Source organism: Pristiophorus japonicus, chromosome 3 (genome assembly GCF_044704955.1).
Source record: "Pristiophorus japonicus isolate sPriJap1 chromosome 3, sPriJap1.hap1, whole genome shotgun sequence".
NCBI lineage: Eukaryota > Metazoa > Chordata > Chondrichthyes > Pristiophoridae > Pristiophorus > Pristiophorus japonicus.
Genome location: NC_091979.1, coordinates 119,627,648 through 119,647,875, shown reverse-complemented (window position 1 = coordinate 119,647,875; position 20,228 = coordinate 119,627,648). Strand labels below are relative to the sequence as shown.

The window sequence follows — 20,228 nt, the reverse complement described above, 5'->3', positions numbered from 1 at the left end:
ACCAGCTAATAGGCAGGACTTTGACTGTTGACCACACTTGGACAAGCAAGCAAGCTGCTTTCAAGTGAGCTGACCCTCTGTCTGGCTCATTTCTGGAGGGAGCCAGCCTTTGAATGCTAATATGAAACAGGGACTAATCACCTTGTAAACACAAGGATCTTCTTGTTAAATCCCAAAGAGAGCAGATTACCGGTTTAGGGCTGTAACAGCTAACATGCTAATCCGCTAATATGCAATGCAAATTGTTTGCCCTTTTGTGCTTGTGGGGGGATAATCAGAAGTCACTGTGTTTACTACATATTTAAACGCACTAAGATCAAAGAAGACATGTATATTTTCTACATTATTCTTTAATGTATTTTAAGTAGATACAGCTCCATCAAATTTGTATTAAATAGAAAACAAAGCACTGGGTCATCATGCTAACAATTAGGGTCTGCAGTTCTATGTAGAGAGTGATACCCATACAACAACAACTTGTATTTAATGCTGAACAATGTTACAGGAGATTGGACTGTAATTATGTTAACCACACTAAACTTGGCAACCAGCTCCTTCAATATGCTTCAGTTTTGTTTTTTCGTAACTTGATGTAATATTAATTACTTTGTTTCCAACAATCGTTTCCTCTTTTTGCTTTGTCCTTTGTTAATTACTTTGTGGAAGAACCTCTTGAGCACCTGGATGCTGAACTCAAAGCACTCTCTCGATCATGCTCTTCAAAGTAGTGCTGCTCGATTCTTCTACAAAACTTGATGAGATTTTCATAATTTTTCACTTTTTCACCAAGTGCATCGTCAGTCAGCTGAGTTGTAAGGATTGTGAACAGATGACCAAACACCAGTGCATCCAGTTCTGTTGGCCTGCAGCATAAATAGTAAAAGGTTAGCTAACCATTATTTTAGAAAGTAACATTGAGGCCTGTAGCAATATTCTGTCACAAAGAACAGGTTAAGGAAAGGTCATTCCAATGGATATTAACGTAGCACTTCTGTTCCCCAATAAGCTATTGGCATTTCCTAACTAAATTAAGCCAATCTCTATAGGTTTCACAGACGCAGACCATCTTAATTTTTATTACTGTAATTTATTATACAGGTACTTCAGTCTTATGAAAAAACCGTCTGTCATTAACAGATTAATTACATTTTTCCCAATTGAACATAAATTAAATATACCAAAATAGTACACTTAAAAATGTATGTAGGATAATGTCTTGTGACCACTGACAGTTGCTCTTCATCTCTGTGAAAAAAAGCCAGGAGTCTGTCTCCCCTGCAGCTACTGTGCATAACAAAACCATCCTTAAAATAGAATGCTGCACTTCAAATAGCAAATACATTGCTTCTGGGCATTTCATCTGCCAAAGACTCTGACACTGTTAATAAAAGAAACTACATGGCAGTAACAGCATTCCTTTGTATTAATGGCTGAACAAATGAAAATAGGGAGGATATTAAAATAAAATGAATACAGCACTGGCCTAAAAAGACCATCTCTGTTCTCCACTATTGCACCTGTAAAATAACAATGCAACTTACTGTCGGGTAAAGAAATAGGGTTGGGTTCCCAGTCTTTGAGAGAGAGCCTGACAGCATCGATCTACATCCTCATGCACCTAATAGTCACCAAGGAGAAAATCAGAAGTTACATAGATAGTATATGCAACTAAAGCCTGGCATGAAATGTATGTGCACATGCATGCGCCTGTCTGTCTGTCACGTCTGTGCGTGTGTCTGCATAATATCATGACTAGAACAAGTCATCTCTAGTAATTCATCTACCCAATTCAGGTGTCATGGCTTTGTACTTAAGACTTGCTATTAGAATAAATTTAGCAGTCCATCCTTACTCTGACAAGTGGCAAATTTACAGGAAGGGAGGGAGGGATGTATTCACATATCAAGCCAAATACTGATATGAGCTCCTTGGTAAAACAGGAAAACATGAGACAGGCATAGCACAGATTTTTCAATATTGTAGTCAGTCATTTCCATAGTATAGAGGTAATTCCCATTATATAATAAGGTTCCTTCTGGACTTATAATCCCATTAGAACAACAGTAATTTGCTATTTTTATTTAAAAAGGAGAAATATATACCTACTTATATTGTCAGACAATAGAATCATTATTTGTGCAATTTCCAGATCTTCTTAACTCATTCATGGTCTAAACTGGATAAGCCAGTTTCTCAATTATGTATCTTCTACTTCAAAATGGCAATAAATTGCACATAAATGGCAGTAAGAAAAAAACACTTTTGAAAATTCTCCATTTCACGAATACACACTAATTATTAAAGCAATGCTTTTTATGCATTAAAGGAACAGACTGAGACATAGATGGAGCTAATGATTATGATCCTCAGCAGAGCAGTCTTGTTGCAAAGCGAATCATTGAGCTACTTAGAAGAGAACCATAAATTGATGATGCAGTATCAACATGTCAAAAATCAATGATACACTGAACTTCACATTTGAGGATAAACACATGGCAATTATTTAACTGCTGAAATTGCTCACAGAACGTTAAAAAAAAATTAAAACAGAAAATTATGAAAAAAAGCTAGTGATAGTGGCTCATTTATGTGTCTAGATAGCAGGGATTATTCCCTCAACAGTTTCAAAACATTTAAATTCCTAACTGTTGGAAGAGAACTTTACAATAACAACTTGCATTTAAATACAGCATAGCACCTTTAATGTAGAAAAACATCCCAAGGTGTCTCACAGAAGTGCAATCTACACACACTTGCATCCAGGTACATAGAGTAAACAGGACAGTTAAAGTTCAGGAAAGATGGAGCCAAAAAATGTAAAAAGCAGATCCTCTTGGTTAGAACCCAAACTAGCTCCAGCTTTTCCAAGATTCGGCAGGTGGCAGCCATGGCTCAGAATATCTGGCATGCCCAATTTTCCAATGCACAATTTTGTAGGGCTGAATGAGACTGCGATACAAATGTGTGCAAGCCTCGCATAAACTGTATATTTAGGGAAATAAAGAAATAAAGTCCCAAACTGAGGGCTCAATTTTCCCCAGTGATTTGCGCCGTTTTTCTGGAGCAGGATGCTTTTTTTGGCCTAAGTTTTTAAAAAAAAAACAGTTTCACTATTCAATTTGCTCTAGCATAACTCAGTTAGTTACAATTTTTTTTCAGGTAAGGTTTTTTTTCAGCCACAAGGGGCATAACCTGCCACCCGCACCAATTCTGGCCATTTCGGCAATTTTGGCCAGCTGAGAGTTAATCCAGTTCTCCATAGGTCAGCGTATGTGGCCTCTGCAGAAAAATCTTCCGGAGAGTTAAAGAAATTGGCGCAGGTAAATGCAGCAGATGCCCAGCCAGCAGCAGCAGGAAAGGTAAGGGCGGGGGGGGGAAAGCCTTTCGGGTGTAGTTAGGTACGGGGACCGGGAGGGAGGTGGACACTTGGCGCGGGCGGCTGCTCGGCCCGGGGCAGGGGTGGGGGAGCGGGCCGGGAGGCCACTCAGACTGGGGCAGGGACGGGGCCGGGAGGCCACTCGACCTGGGGCAGGTGTGCAGGCAGGGGAGCGGGCCGGGTGGCCACTCGACCTGGGGCAGGGACAGGGCCAAGGGACCTGGGGCAGGGGCGGGGTCGGGGGAGTGGGCCATGAGGCCACTCGGCCTGGAATAGGGGCGGGGGAGCGGACTGGGAAGCCACTCGGGGCTGGGGTTGCGGGAGCTGTAGCTGGACTGGCAGCAGCAAGGGTCTCGGGGGTGGGTGGAGAGCAGGACTGGCAAGTCCTTCGGCCAGGACCGGCAAGGCACGGGGGGGGGGGGGGGGTGGAGAAGAGAAGTGGGACCAGGAGACCACTTGGTCTGAGACGGGGGTGGGGGGCGGAGAAGCAAACCAGGATGCCACTCGGCCTGGGATAGGGGCAGGCACTCGGGGCTGGGGGGGGGGTGGCGGAGAGCTGTAGGTGGACCGGCATCAGGAAGGCACTCGGGTTGTTGGGGCGGGGAGGGGGCGCGGCGCCGTTCAGCACCGGGGGTCTTTCAAATATACTGCAGCAAGTTACCTCCAATTATTAATGTGTTTTTAAGTTGATGCAATGTGTTTTAATGTGTTGCGAGCTGGCTGTATGTTTCATGTTCCAGCCTCTGCTTGCATTGTGCCCCTGGTTACTGTGGAAACCCAATCTTTTTGGCGCAGATCAAGACTCCACCCCCAAAACTAAAGGGCAGGTTAGGCCTCGCCAAAATGAAGAAATCCAACATTTTTTTTGCCGTACTTGCGCCCCCAAAAAACGGGCGTAACTCTTCAAGTACATCAAAACAAAAGCTTTGGGAAAAATTGAGCCCAGAATTTCACTTCAGGCAAAGGTGTTTCCCCAGCACGAACCTCAGCTACAGAAAACGGGCATGTGACAGGGTAAATGGACATAGTATGCTTTGGAGTGCAGTTTCATTGAACGCTGAAGTCTATTTTTTGTGGTGAGGATTTTTCTACTTGTGCATTAAATATCTAGCTAAGCTTTTATTTCCTTCTTCATTTTTGACTTAAGAACATAAGGAATAAGAACAGGAGTAGGCCATACGGTCCCTCGAGCCTGCTCCGCCATTCAATAAGATCATGGCTGATCTGATCATGGACTCGACTCCACATCACCGCCCGCTCCCCATAACCCCTCATCCCCATATCGTTTAAGAACCTGTCTTAAATTTATTCAATGTCCCAGCTTCCACAGCTCTCTGAGGCAGCAAATTCCACAGATTTACAACCCTCATGGAAGAAATTTCTCCTCATCTCGGTTTTAAATGGGTGGCCCCTTATTTTAAGATCGTGCCCTCTAGTTCTAGTCTCCCCCATCAGTGGAAACATCCTCTCTACATCCACCTTGTCAAGCCCTCTTATAATCTTATATGTTTCAATAAGATCACCTCTCATTCTTCTGAATTTCAATGAGTAGAGGCCCAACCTACTCAACCTTTCCTCATAAGTCAACCCCCTCATCCCTGGAATCAACCCTAGTGAACCTTCTCTGAACTGCCTCCAAAGTATATCCTTTCGTAAATATGGAAACCAAAACTGCATGCAGTATATATTCCAGGTGTGGCCTCACCAATACCTTATATAGCTGTAGCAAGACTTCCCCGCTTTTATACTCCATCCCCTTTGCAATAAAGGCCAAGATACCATTGGCCTTCCTGATCACTTGCTGTATCTGCATACTATCCTTTTGCGTTTCATGCACAAGTGCCCCCAGATCCCGCTGTACTGCGGCACTTTGCAATCTTTCTCCATTTAAATAACTTGCTTTTTGATTTTTTTCAGCCCAAGTGCATGACCACACACTTTCCAACATTATACTCCATCTGCCAAATTTTTGTCAACTCGCTTAGCCTGTCTATGTCCTTTTGCAGATTTTTTGTGTCCTCCTCACACATTGCTTTTCCTCCCATCGTTGTATCGTCAGCAAACTTGGCTACGTTACACTTCTTCCAAGTCATTAATATAGATTGTAAATAGTTGGGGTCCCAGCACTGATTCCTGCGGCACCCCACTAGTGACTGGTTGCCAACCAGAGAATGAACCATTTATCCTGACTCTCTGTTTACTGTTATTTAGCTAATCCTCTATCTATGCTAATATATTACCCCCAACCCCATGCACCTTTATCTTGTGCAGTAACCTTTTATGTGGCAACTTGTTAAATGCCTTCTGGAAGTCCAAATACACTACATCCACTGGTTCCCCCTTATCCATCCTGTTCATTACATCCTCGAAGAACTCCAACAAATTTGTCAAACATGACTTCCCCATCATAAATCCATGCTGACTCTACATTTTGTGAAAGCCTTCAGTTTGTTAAGACACACATTTCTAACATCTTGGCAATTACTGTTGCAATACAACTTGTAGCTAACAATGTTGCGAGGATGGAAACCTCTTTGGCTGTTCCCATAGCACTGCATAAATTAGATGAGCAGAAACTCACTATCTGCAAGGTTGGAGGATGCAGAAACCCTCACATTTAAAATGTGGTTGGATGGGCACTTAAAGTGCCACCTTGAGCTGGTAATTGGGATAAGACTGGATAACCTCTTGTTGGCTGGCGCAGATATGATGGTAAGTACTGCAGGGAATCAAATACTGCCAGGGTGATCTCCTGGACTAGTTTCGATCGCCCAGATGGATCAGAGAGGAATTTTCCCAGATTTCTTTTCCCCCCCAAATTATCCTGGGTTTTTAAATCTGGTTTTTGCCTCTCCCAGGAGATCACATGGTTCCGGTTGAGGTGGACTGTAGAATGTTTCAGTGTAAGGGATATCACAGTTATGTGATGTACGTTTACTAATCTTCAGAAAAGCACAGAAGGAGACCATAAACTAAAAATTGATTAATCCAAGCTTTTGGAATTTAATACAAGCTTTTGGAATTAAGCTGAACAATTAAGGACACTATGTGGTCAGGAACCAAAACTGACTTCATGCATAACAACAATGGAGTTGTTACGTGAGGCCCTGAACTTGATTGACCAGGATGGGGAAAAATAAACCCACTGGAGACATCAAGTCTGTAAAAAGCCTGGACAACAAAGGAACCAACACCAGGTGCACATTTTTTGGGAATGAGATGTTAAGATGAGAATTCAACTTGAGCCTTGCAGACTGAGTGTGCAAATGGGAAAACTGAGAAGTCCATTATTGCAGTTAATCAACCAAGGGGACCACAAAACAATGTATCGATGCAAACACTATCAGAAACCGTAGTGGCGGGACATCACTCAAAACCTGGATATAAATTTGCGAGCTAGAAGTAGTTCAGCAGAAGATGGAAGGAGGACAGGAACAGACAGAAGCAGCAGCACACAGAAGGAGGACATGTGTACAGATGGACACAGGTTGAAAGAAAGATGAACGGACGGAAGGACATGTATACGGAATGTACACCAAAGGAACAGCACTGCAGAGAACCGCCAGAAGAACAACCAACCGGTCACGGAACCAATGACCATGAACCTACAAGGACGAGTGATTGTATGTTTTTCAGTCGATTTCTCTCAGAAGTCTAGTCCTGTAGTTTTAGTCGGTTTTTCTGCATAATAAAACTGACTTAAGCCTAAATTTTGTGCCACGTGTTGTCCTTTCCCACTATATTTCCGAGGTCTAAGAATCAGAGTAGAGTTATAAAGAAACATCCTACAGAAATTGGCGACCGCGGAAGAACCTCGGCATTGGGAATACGATCACGGACACAAAACCAGGGCAAGAACCCCAAGGGAGGCTTGGTTAAGTCTAAGGTCAGCTAAGGTCGTCGAAAGTTATCTTCTCAACGGTGGCTAGGGCGACCAGGGTAGCCACCGAGAAAAGAAGTCACAGGTAACCTGCGCAGGGATCTGAGAAAGACCAAAAGTTATCTTCTCAAGGGCAGCTAGAGCAGCCAGCAGAGAAAGAGAAACAGTCTTGGGTAGGCTGGAGTAATCCCGAGTTGACTAGGGTAGCCACTGAGAAAGCCATAGGTAATCTGCGATGGGGTCTCGGAGATCCAAGTACTCCCAAAGGCGACTAGGTTAGCCGAAGAGCTCCGGCTGACTAGGGCAGCCACTGGGAGAAGGAATCGCGGGTAGTCTGCGAAAGAAAAAGGGTTGCGGGGAGGTCAAGGGTGATCTCAAGGGCGACGAGGGGACCAGGAGAGAAACAGTCTCTGACAGGCCGAGTAGTCTTGGGTCGAATAGGGTAGCCACAGAGAAAAGCCTGAGTAACGGGAACCGAAGGTCACTCAGGAGAGGTGGTCTCAGGGGAGACCAAGGTAGTCAGGGAGAATTTCTCAGCCAGAGGTACTGGAAATGGACTCACCACAGTAAAACGCGGTAGATCCCGCAGCTAAGAACAGTCGCAGAAAGTCCACGGAGGCTAAGGTAACTGCAAATTTATGCAACAAATTGGACATTTCAGAGCCATGGGCACAGGAAATGCTGCACTCTGGGGATCCGCAGGAAAAAGGGCCAAAAGAGAAGGCGATTTGGCTCAGGCACATCTATTAAGAGAAAGGGTCGGAAAGCTGGCAGAGGAAAATAAAAAGTTAAAAGGCGAAGTAGCCAGTTTCGAGAAAGAAAGGCAGGACCACGGTATGAGGGAGGAAATGGCGCGGAATCACTTAGAGTATTTACAGTGCCAAGTGACAGAGTGTAAAAAGCAGCAGCAGACCTACAACGAGCAAAGTGAAAGGCACTTAGAAAAAGTCAAAGAGGCAGAGGAATAGCTCAGGAAAATTAAGATAGCCTATCAGGTAGCGCAGAAACAGGATTACAAGAGGGCAGATCACGGACCTTGTAAGGAAAAGATGAGCAAGCTAACGGCAGAGTTAGACGGGGCCAAAGGGATGGTTTGTCTCATGGCACCCGGAACAGGCGAGGAAGTTGGGATCCAGAGGGGAAAGAGTCAAACGATGGGCCCGAGTATAGCGAGCATCGGCCGACTCCCGAGGTACCGGGACCCCCGAAACCGATGTGTCCTTTGAGACAGCAGAAATTCGGCCCACCCCCACCAAATGGTAGTCCGGCATCATTACAGAGCGACTGTGTGATCCCATACACGCCGCTTCAGCTGCAGGAGATGCTGACGGGTGTAGTAAAGTTAAAGCAAGGAGGAGATGTCTCCGTTTATTTTGCTAATATAGAGCAGATAGTGGGTATAAATAACTGCAGTGAGGAGGAGAAAGTGAAGCGAACACTGCTCTCGCTAGAGGGGAAGCTTTATCAGAGCTTGTCGACATCCACCAAGTTAGGTGGAGGAACCCCACAGGGCTTAAAGGAGAAAATCTTGGCAGCGCTAGGGTACAGTCAGGGTAGTCCATTCTGGCAGGTAGAAGACTAGGCAGCAAGTAAACAAATCACCCAATAGATAAGACTGTGACTGACTTGTTTAAGGGCCACTGGAGGAAATCTAGTAACGGCAGACTTAATGGAGGAACCCAGAAACCATTGGCTGAGAAAAGTAATGGCTAACAGTTTGCCATGGCTCAATGCAAAGGTCGAAGACAATCTCCAGAATACAGAGGCAGGGTTGCTGAGAAGATTAACTCTAGCTTTTAAGTCCAGGCAAGGGGAGGAGGAGAAACTAAAAGGGAAGGTGCATGATTAAAGGAGAGGTTAGGCAAAAGAATGGAGACAAGAGGGAGGTAGTGCAGGTCGATCTAAAGGCAAGTTTTTTTAACTGTGGGAAGTTGGAACACTGCAGCAAGGATTGTAGGCTCTCAAAAGGAGGGAAGCCAGGGTACGAGGGTGCTGAGACAGGAATAAGAGAGAAGGAGATAGCCGATGACCCAGTACAGATTTTAGTAGCCGCATTACAGCAGGTTATAGGTACGGGTGGAGGAAAGCTGGGTGCAGCAGTGGGAGAAAAGGGACCCAATGCGTTGGCACCCCGGCTTTGACGTTGCGCCAAGCCAGAATACCTGTGTCCGCCCATATATGATGAGTGGGGCAGGCCATGTGTGGATGTGAAGGTGGAAACAGGGGAAGGTATTTAGTATATACAGAAGCCTCTAGCACGGTTGTCCACTCACCAAATCCGACCACTTCCCCATGGTCGAGCGGAGTCCCATTTACACTGGCGGGTTTTAAGGGTAATGAACAGGCTGGGGCAGTGTTGAAACCCGTAACCAGAGAGTTAGGACTTAACATAACAAAATGAGTGTGCATTTTAATGAAGCGGGAACAGCCCGGTTCGGGAGTTCTTGGGGCCAACTACATGTTGGCACACCACGCCATAGTGGATATGAAAAACAAACACCCTACAGTGGGGCGGACTGATTGCTCTTTACCTTTCTGCCATTGTTCATTGGTTTATATGTAACCTTCAGAGCTGCTGACCGAGAGCCATGCAGCTCTTTGTCAGCTGGCCCTGACACGATGGGCCAAAATGGTCTCCTTCTGCGTTGTATATTTCTATATTTCGCTATGTTTCTAATCAATTCACAAGGGCACATCATCTTCAGGTTCACACCTCAGGGGGTAGATTTGCTGCAGTCAATACCAGAGGGCCCTTACTTGCAGACTACATCACTTGTACTTCAGGATGTCAGATATACTTGGATACTTTGAATACTAATGCACTCGAGGGATATTGGGATAGTGCGGGAAGCTGGAGCTGAGGTAGATGACCAGCCAAGATCTCATTGAATAGCGGAACACGCTCCTACTCCTAACTCTTATGTTCTTACGTAGATCACTCTTCGGCACCTCCACCTGATTGTGGAAGTGGTGACTGAGCTATGCTGCCTGCTGCATGTGGATTGATAGACAAGTTTAAGGACGAGGTCAGCTCTTCCCGGTCAAGGTTGGCAACTATGCAACAGGACATATCCAAGCCACTGCAGGGAGACATCTGCCAATCAAGCCATATAAAGCAAATGATTGACACCATGGGTTTCACTTTCCAGAGAGTCCCTCAACACCCAATTGCCCGCCCAGATAAACCACTAACGTTTGGTAAGTAACGCTGGTGAAAATTTCCACTTTTAAGTAAAACTAATCGCCCGGTGAGAAAATGGATCTTGCACCATTATTCACGGCGGTTTTCGCAGCAGTTAAGGGGAAACTAAGTAAAACAGGCGTTTTGTTAAAAATTTAGTTCAAGGCTGCGGTTGGGCCTAGTGAGGGGGAGGGAGGGGGAAACTTAAAAAAAAATGTTCACTACAAAAAAAAACGTTCCCAAGGCACTTTTACACCTAATCGCTGTTTTAAAAAATTTTTTTTTAAAAAAAGAACCTTCAACTTACCTTTCTTTGCAGAGTACTCACCTACCACCCTGTTTAAGCAGCTTTTACAGGGCGGTTCCCTTGGCGCTCTGGACGAGCTTCCGTTGAGACAAAACTTACGCCTGCCGATTTTCTTGGCGGTGCACATCGGTGGTTTAGTCCCGGCAGGCGTTTTCAGATTTGGGCGATACCATTGAAAAACAAAAGGGAAAACATTCGCCGGGCAGAAAAACAGCTGTACTGCCGAGAAAATTGCAGAGAACCCGCTGAAAATGAAAGGAAAATTTAGTCCCATGGGGAAACTCCTTATCACTTTCCATCAATTGGAGGGCACAGAACTTTTAGCATCTGACAGGCTTCCCAAGAGTCGAGTGTTATTGGTGCATCCATTTGTCCATCAGGGCTGCACACTTCAACTCAAATCTATACATCAACAGGAAGGGATACTAATTCATACCACAGAAATATTATTTTGAATGTTAATTCCCATTATCCAGGACATATAGGTAATGCTTTTATTACTCAGCTTACATTATTTGACAGTCCCCAGAGAATGAGCAGATGACTGTTGGGACACCAGAACTACCTCTTGTAGAAACCCCACATTGCAGCAGAATGCAGATACAATGCGGAACATGCCACCCCCCCCCAACTCCCAGTTACTGTAATACACATCATAGGGATGCTGAAACAACAACTGCTTGGGTCACTTGGGTAGGGTACTGCTCTACAGTCTCGCCAAAGTCTCCAAAATCACAATTTTTTGCATGATGCATAATAGTGCCATCCAAAGAGTAGGCCTGGAGCAGGATAAGGAGCAGTCTCATGAGGCTTCAGGCACATAGTATGAGATTGAGGAGGACAGTGTCACATTGATGGAGATGATGCAGTGAGGAAGACCAATTCAGAGCTCTGATCAAAAAGAATAAATACCTCCAACCACTAAATAAGTGTTCTCGCAAAAGAATACCTACATACCACAGATAATCTCCAGAGTGAACTGCCATCTTTCAGCCTCGTCTTACTACTTATTGCCTTTCCATGCCAATACCCAAACACACACAGTCCTTCCAAAGTAAAATTAAAAACTATATTTATATTGTGATATTTACATCTAATTTCAACTCCTATGCTCATCCTTCATGACTCAATAACATATGCTTGCCCCACATCTTAACCCAAGGTTGTGTCTATGTGCTGCGTGCGTGTGATGGCAGGCTGAGGTCAAGTACAAAATTATGTTGTCTTCACTATATTGTCAGGGATTAACTGTGAACCAATTAGAGCATATTAAAATCACTGCATCTCAGATCTCCCGGCATGCTCTCCTCTCAGAGAGAGGTCATGTATTCGTGCCAACAGCGCCTCTCCGCCATACTTCAGTGCCTCAGTGGGGATCCAATCTGCTCCTCTAGCCTTGTTGTTTTTTTTAAGCTGTCTTATGGCTTTTTTTACCTCGTGCAATGTTGGGGTTTTGCCGAGCTGGTGGCGGGTGGCATGCTGCGGGATGGAGTCAAGAACATTCGGGTCAAAGGCAGAGTCTCAATTGAGGAGATCTTCAAAGTGCTCCTTTCAGCGGGCCCCAAGACCATCAGCGCGACCATCTTTAAAAAGGGGGGCGTCTGACTGTGGCAGCATTAGAGGAATCTCCCTATCAGCCACTGGGAAAGTCGTCGCTAGAGTCCTCCTCAACCGTCTTCTCCCTGTGGCCGAGGAGCTCCTCCTGGAGTCACAGTGCGGATTTCTTCCCCTACAGAGCACAACGACACGATCTTTGCAGAGCACCAGCCCTTATACATGGCCTTCTTCGACCTTACAAAGGCCTTTGACACTGTCAACCGCGAGGGTCTATGGAGCGTACTCCTCCGCTTCAGATGCCCCCAAAAGTTCGTCACCATCCTTCGCCTGCTCCACGACGACATGCAGGCTGTGATCCTTACCAACAGGTTCATTACAGACCCAATCCACGTCCGGACCAGTGTCAAACATGGCTGCGTCATCGCCCCAACCCTCTTCTCAATCTTCTTTGCTGCCTTGCTCCACCTCAGTCAACAAGCTCCCCGCTGGAGTGGAACTAAACTACAGAACCAGTGGGAACCTGTTCAACCTTCGCCGTCTCCAGGCCAGGTCCAAGACCACCCCATTCCTCTGTCGTCGAGCTACAGTACACAGTTGATGCCTGCGTCTGCACACATAGAGGCGGAACTCCAGAACATAGTCGACGTTTTTACTGAGGCATACGAAAGCATGGGCCTTATGCTAAACATCCGTAAGAAGGTAAAGGTTCTCCACCAACCTGTCCTCACCGCACAGCACTGCCCTTCCCCCCCCCCCCCCCCCCCCCGTCATCAATATCCACGGCGCAACCCTGGACAACGTGGACCATTTTTCATACCTCGGGAGCCTCATCAATAAGAGCAGGCATTGACGAGATTCAACACCGCCTCCAGAGCGCCAGTGCAGCCTTCGGCCACCTGAGGAAAAGAGTGTTTGAAGACCAGACCCTCAAAACTCTCCAAGCTCATGATCTACAGGACTGTAGTAATACCTGCCCTCCTGTATGGCTCAAAGACATGAACCATGTACAGCAGACACCTCAAGTCGCTGGAGAGATACCACCAACGATGTCTCTGCAAGATCCTACGAATCCCGAGAGGGCAGACGCACCAACATCAGCATCCTTGGCCAGGCCAACATCCCCAGCATTGAAGCACTGACCACACTTGATCAGCTCCGCTGGGCAGGCCACATTGTTCACATGCCTGACACAAGACTCCCAACGCAAGCGCTCTACTCGGAACTCCTTCATGGCAAACGAGCCAAAGGTGGGCAGAGGAAACATTACAAGAACACCCTCAGAGCCTCCCTGATAAAGTGCAACATTCGCACTGACACCTGGGAGTCTCTGGCCAGAGACTGCCCGAAGTGGAGGAAGAGCATCCGGGAGGGCGCTGAGCATCTCGAATCTCATCGCCCAGAGCATGCAGAAAACAAGAGTAGGCAGTCGAAAGAGCGTGCGGCAAACCAATCCCACCCCCCCTTCCTTCAACGACTACCTACCCCACCTGTGACAGAGACTGTGGTTCGCGTATTGGACTGTTCAGCTACCTTGAACAGTTCAAACTGCACTTTTACTGAAGTCACCTGGAACTAATGACTCACTTTCAACAATACATTATCCTATATGTAAAATCCCTTTGAAAGCCACCAGTTACAAGCTAAATACAGGGGAGGAAGGAAGCCTCTTAGCTCAACCTTTTAGAAAAAGCTACAATCATTCAATCATAAAATCCTACTGTCTCTTAAATGATTGCAAGGTTTTTCTCCAGAAGTCCATTCCAGATGTTGACCACTCTCTGTACATGAAGAATTTAATTTTAAGAATTTGCACTTGTACAGTACAAGCACAATTCACCACCTCAGGACATCCCAAAGCGCTTTACAGCCAATGAAGAACTCTTGAAGTATAGCCACTGTCGGTAATACAAGGAAACGCAGCAGCCAATTTGTGAAAAGCAAAATCCCACAAATAGCAATGAGATAAATGACCAAATAATCTGTTTTAGTGATGTTGGTTGAGGGATAAATATTAGCAAGGACACTGGGAAAACTCTCCTGCTCTTTTTCAAATCGTGCAGTGGTATATTTTACATCCACCCGAGAGAGGAGAAGGGGCGTCAATTTAACGTCTCATCTGAAAAAAAGTACCACTGATAGTGCAGCACAATCTCAGTACTCCACTGAAGTGTCAGCTTAGATTATGTGCTCAAGTCTGTGGAGTGGGGCTCAAATCCACAGCCTTGTGATTCAAAGGTGAGTGTGCTACTATCAAAAACTGACATCAAGGCTGGTTAGCAGTCTTAAGTATGCCTCTTGTTCCATCAGGTTACCTTGAAGAAGTGTTCTTACATTTACCTTTTCCATATTGTGTACGACCATACATACTTCAACAAGATTGCCTCTCAGGTGATTTCCTAGGAAGACTCATGAGCAAATGTTCCCTGTGAGCTGCCGTTTGTTCTGCACGGCCTGTTTCTTTTAATGTGCGGTCTCTTTAAATTTCTGCACATGTGCGGTATTTACAATGTAAAAACTGGTGAGCAGCCTGCGCTGGACCTTGCAGATGACTGTGCTCCGCTGTGCAGTGCACAACTTGGCAGGAACATTGCTCATGAACCCAAATCTCTCCAGTTTTTCCTCATAACTCAATTGTCTGACAGAAGGAATCAACGTTCATGGGTGTTCTCTGCATCAGTTCAGAACTTTAATGTGTCTTCTGTACGTTGGTGACCAAAACTAAACAGTACTATGGGTGCAGTCTGAATGATGTATTGGAAACTTTCAGCATGGCATCCTCCAATTTGAGACACTTCCTATAATTTCAAATTGTATTCAGAAACTCAATGCAAACTAGTCAAAATTACAGATGATACTAAATTGAGGTGGGTGGCAGTTAAGGCTGATGAGGCAGCCAAGTAACTAGATAATGAGCCAGATAAAATCTAACTGGGCAGAACACTGGCAGATGAAATTCAATATAGATAAATATATGGTATTACTCATTTAAAGATAAAAATGGATGACATACATACTCCATGAATGGTATTGAACTAGTTAAGGATGGAGCTGGAAGATCGAGGGAATACTTAAATGTCCTGTCACTGTTGAGCAACAATTAACAAACCAAATAAATGCTGAAATAAATTGCTAAAATCAATAGAGCACAAGTTAGAGGATGTCATGTTGAAACAGTACAGTGATGACTAATATTGTGAGGATCATGTTGCATATTTAAGTAATAAATTGTCAGAAGAAGTGTGTAGGCAATAAACAGCTTCACAGTAGATGAGCTGCCAAGGCCACAGGCTATGATGTTTAATCAAAGTGTGGGAGTAGTTTATTACTTTATAAAGTCAACATGAAGGAGTTTAAAATTGTAGTGTTCAATCTGCTTACATTTTTGTTGGTTGATCTTCTCGCGTCCTTGGGTGATGTTGACCAATAGTAGCATAATGTTGCCCAGTGTAAAACTTCTCTGAATTTTGATTGAATGGTGTATTTATGTAAAGCCATCGTATAGAAGTGAGTTTACATCAGTCACTTGATGTAGTGCTGGGCTCTGATTAATTTAATAATTTAGTCTAGTATTTTCATTTTCTATGTCTTACAAATGTAGATTTTGAAAGTGTGGGGGCAACAGCAACAACTTGCATTTATATAGAGAGTCATTACTGAGACATGGTTGAACGAAGGGCCGGTATGGCAGCAAAATTCGGTCAGGCAGAGTCAGCATGGATTTATGAAGGGGAAGTCATGTTTGACAAATTTGTTAGAATTCTTTGAGGATGTAATGAACAGGGTGTATAAAGGGGAACCAGTGGATGTGGTGTATTTGGACTTCCAGAAGGCAGTTGACAAGGTGCCACATAAAAGGTTACTGCACAAGATAAAGTTCATGGGGTTGGGGGCAATATATTAGCATGGTTAGAGGAATGGCAAACGAACAGAAAACAGAGAGTCGGGATAAATGGTTCATTCTCGGGTTGGCAATCAGTAACCAGTGGGGTGCCGTAGGGATCAGTGCTGGGACCCCAACTATTTACAATCTATATTAACAACATGGAGGAAGGGACGAGTGTAACGTAGCCAAGTTTGCCGATTATACAAAGATGGGAGAAAAAGCAATGTGTGAGGAGAACAAAAAAAATCTGCAAAAGGAAATAGACAGGCTAAGTGAGTGGGCAAAAATTTGGCAGATGGAGTATAATGTTGGAAAGTGTGAGGTTATGCACTTCAGCAAAAAAAAAATCAAAGAGCAAGTTATTATTTAAATGGAGAAAGATTGCAAAGTGCTGCAGTCCAGTGGGACCTGGGGGTACTTGTGCATGAAACACAAAAGGTTAGTATTCAGGTACAGCAAGTGATCAGGAAGGCCAATGGAATCTTGGCCTTTATTGCAAAGGGGATGGAGTATAAAAGCAGGGAAGTCTTGCTACAGTGGTACAGGGTTTTAGTGAGGCCACACCTGGAATACTGCATGCAGTTTTGGTTTCCATATTTACGAAAGGATATACTTGCATTGGAGGCAGTTCAGAGAAGGTTCACTAGGTTGATCCCGAGGATGAGGGGGTTGGTTTATGAGGAAAGGTTGAGTAGGTTGGGCCTCTACTCATTGAAATTCAGAAGAATGAGAGGTGATCTTAGCGAAACGTATAAGATTATGAGAGGGCTTGACAAGGTGGATGCAGAGAGGATGTTTTCACTGATGGGGGAGACTAGTACTAGAGGGCACGATCTTAAAATAAGGGGCCACCCATTTAAAACAGAGATGAGGAGAAATTTCTTCCATGAGGGTTGTAAATCTGTGGAATTTGCTGCCTCAGAGAGCTGTGGAAGCTGGGACACTGAATAAATTTAAGACAGGTTCTTAAACGATATGGGAATGAGGGGTTATGGCGAGCGGCTGGTGAAGTGGACCCGAGTCCATGGTCGGATCAGCCATGACCGTATTAAATGGCGGAGCAAGCTCGAGGGGCTGTATGGCCTGCTCCTATTTCTTATGTTTTTATGTTAAAAATTCCTGGTTACAGGGTTTTCAGACCGGATAGAGGGGGGGATTAAAAAAAAAAAGAGGGGCGGTCGCAGTATTGATTAAAGAAACAATTAAAGCTGTGAGGAGGGATGATATGTTAGAAGGATCATCAAATGAGGCCATATGGGTTGAATTGAAGAAGAAAAAAGGGGCGATCACACTGCTGGGAATGTATTATAGACCCCCAAACAGTCAAGAGTGAGATAGAAGAGCAAATATGTCGGCACATTTCTGAAAAGTGCGAAAACTATACTGCAGTAATAGTAGGGAATTTCAACTACCCTAATATTAATGGAGATAAAATTAGTGTGAAAGGTATAGAGGGTGCCGAATTCAGAAAATGCATTCAGGAGAACATTTTTAGCCAGTATGTAACAAGCGCAACAAGGGAGGGGGCCGTTCTGGACTTAGTTTTAGGGAATGAAGCTGGGCAGGTGGAAGGGGTATCAGTGAGAGCATTTTGGTGCTAGTGATCATAATTCAATTAGATTTAGGGTAGTTATGGAAAAGGACAAAGATAGACCAGGAATAAAAGTTCTCAATTGGAGAAAAGCCAATTTTGCTAAGCTGAGATGGGATTTCGCCAAAGTGGATTGGAAACAACTACTTGAAGATAAATCAGTCAGAGCAGTGGGAGGCATTCAAGGAGGTGATCCTGAGGGTTCAGAGCAAATCTGTTCCCTTAAAGAACAAGGGCAGGACTAACAAATCTAGAGCCCCCTGGATGTCGAGACACATACAGGGTAGAATAAAGGAAAAACAGGAAGCTTATAACAGATACCGAGGGCTCAATACTGCAGAAATTCTAGATGAGTATAGAAAGTGCAAGAGTGCAATTAAAAAGGAAATTAGGAAAGCAAAGAGAGAGCATGAAAAAGGTTTGGCAAGTAAAATCACGGAAAACCCAAAGATGTTTTCTAAATACATTAAAAGCAAGAGGATAACTACAGAAAGAGTAGTGCCTATTAGAGAGCACAAAGGTAATGTGTGTCTGGAGGCGGAAGATGTGGGTATGGTCCTTAATGAATATTTTGCATCTGTTTTCACAAAAGATAGGGGCGATGCAGACATTGCAATCAGGGAGTGTGAAATATTATATAAAATAAACATGGTGAAAGAGGAAATATTAAGGGGCTTAGCAGCTTTGAAAGGGGATAAATCCCCAAGCCCAGGTGAAATGTATCCCAGGCTGTTAAGAGAAACAAAGGAGGAAATAGCAGAGGCTCTGACCATTATTTTCCAATCCTCTCTGGCTACAGTTGTGGTGCCGGAGGACTGGAGGATTGGTAATGTTGTATCCTTGTTTAAAAAGGGAGAAAGGGATAGACCGAGCAATTGCAGGCCAGTCAGCGTACCCTCGATGGTGGGAAAATTATTGGAAAAAATTCTGAGGGACAGGATAAATCTTCATTTATAAAGACACAGATTAATTAAGGACAGTCAGCATAAGATTTGTTAAGGAAGGTCGTGTCTGACTAACTTGATTGAATTTTTTGAGGAGGTAACAAGGAGGGTTGATGAGGGTAGTGGGTTTGATGTAGTGTATATGGATTTTAGCAAGGCTTTTGATAAGGTCCCACATGGCAGACTGGTTACAAAAGTAAAAGCCCATGGGATCCAGGGCAAAGTGGCAAGTTGGATCCAAAATTGACTCAGAGGCAGGAAGCAAAGGGTAATGGTTGATGGGTATATTTATGACTGGAAGGCTGTTTCCAGTGGGGTCCCGCAGGGCTCAGTACTTGGTCCCTTGTTTTTTGTGGTATATAGATCAGTGATTTAAGACTTGAATGTAGGGGGTATGATTAAGAAGTTTGCAGATGACACTAAAATCGGCTGTGTGGTTGATAATGAAGAAGAAAGCTGTAGACTGCAGGAAGATATCAATGAACTAGTCAGGTGGGACAGTGGAAAATGGAATTCAATCCTAAAAAGTGTGAGATAATGCATTTGGGGAGGGCTAACAAGGTAAGTGCATACACATTAAATGGTACGACCTGAGAAGTGTGGAAGAACAAAGGGACCTTGGAGTGCATGTCCACAGATCCCTAAAGGTAGCAGGTCAAGTAGATAAGGTGGTCAAGAAGGCATATGGAATACTTGCCTTTATTAGCCGAGGCATTGATTACAAGAGCAGGGAGGCTATGTTTGAACTGAATAAAACACTAGTGAGGTCACAGCTAGAGTATTGCATGCAGTTCTGGTCACCACAGTACAGGAAAGATGTAATTGCACTAGAGAGGGTACAGAGGAGATTTACGAGGATGTTGCCTGGACTGGAGAATTTTAGTTATGAGGAAAGATTGGAATAGGCTGGGTTTGTTTTCTTTGGAACAGAGGAGGCTGAGGGGAGACCTTATTGCAGTGTATAAAATAATGAGGGGCCTTGATGGAGTGGATAGGAAGGACCTATTTCCCTTAGCAGAGAGGTCAATAACCAGGGGGCATAGATTTAAAGTAATTGGTAGGAGGTTTAGAGGGGATTTGAGGGGAAATTTCTTCACCCAGAGGGTGGTGGGAGTCTGGAACTCACTGCCTGAAAGGATAGCAGAGGCGAAAACCCTCATCGTATTTAAAAAGTACTTGGATGCGCACTTGAAGTGTCGTAACCTACAGGGCTACAGACCAAGAGCTGGAAAGTGGGATTAGGGTGGATAGCCCTGTCGGCCGGTGCGGACATGATGGGCCAAAATGGCTTCCTTCCATGCTGTAAATTTCTAGGATTCTACTATAGAAAAATGTCCCAAAGTCTTTACAGAGGCATAATCAGTCAAATATAGATGCCAAGCCAAAGAAGAGGTATTAAGAGGGGTGACCGAATGCTTGGTCAAACAAGCGGGTCTTAAAGGACGAGAGGGAGATGGAGATGTGATGGGTTTAGGGAGGGAATTCCATAGTGTGAATTGTATGGTAAAT

The 20,228-nt window shown here is 44.5% G+C and overlaps 1 protein-coding gene across 1 annotated transcript in view; it reads right to left on the bottom strand.

Annotated features, from left to right (window-relative positions):
* Positions 1–332: 332 nt before the first annotated feature.
* The window catches only part of mtx2 (metaxin 2), a 95,757-nt gene continuing 75,861 nt past the window's right edge, over positions 333–20,228 (bottom strand). The window contains exons 9-10 of the mRNA XM_070875762.1: positions 1,542–1,618; positions 333–863 (exon numbers count right to left, since the gene is read on the bottom strand). Coding sequence (XP_070731863.1) covers positions 653–863; positions 1,542–1,618 — 288 coding nt within the window. The 3' untranslated portion in view covers positions 333–652. The remainder of the gene's footprint in view (positions 864–1,541; positions 1,619–20,228) is intronic.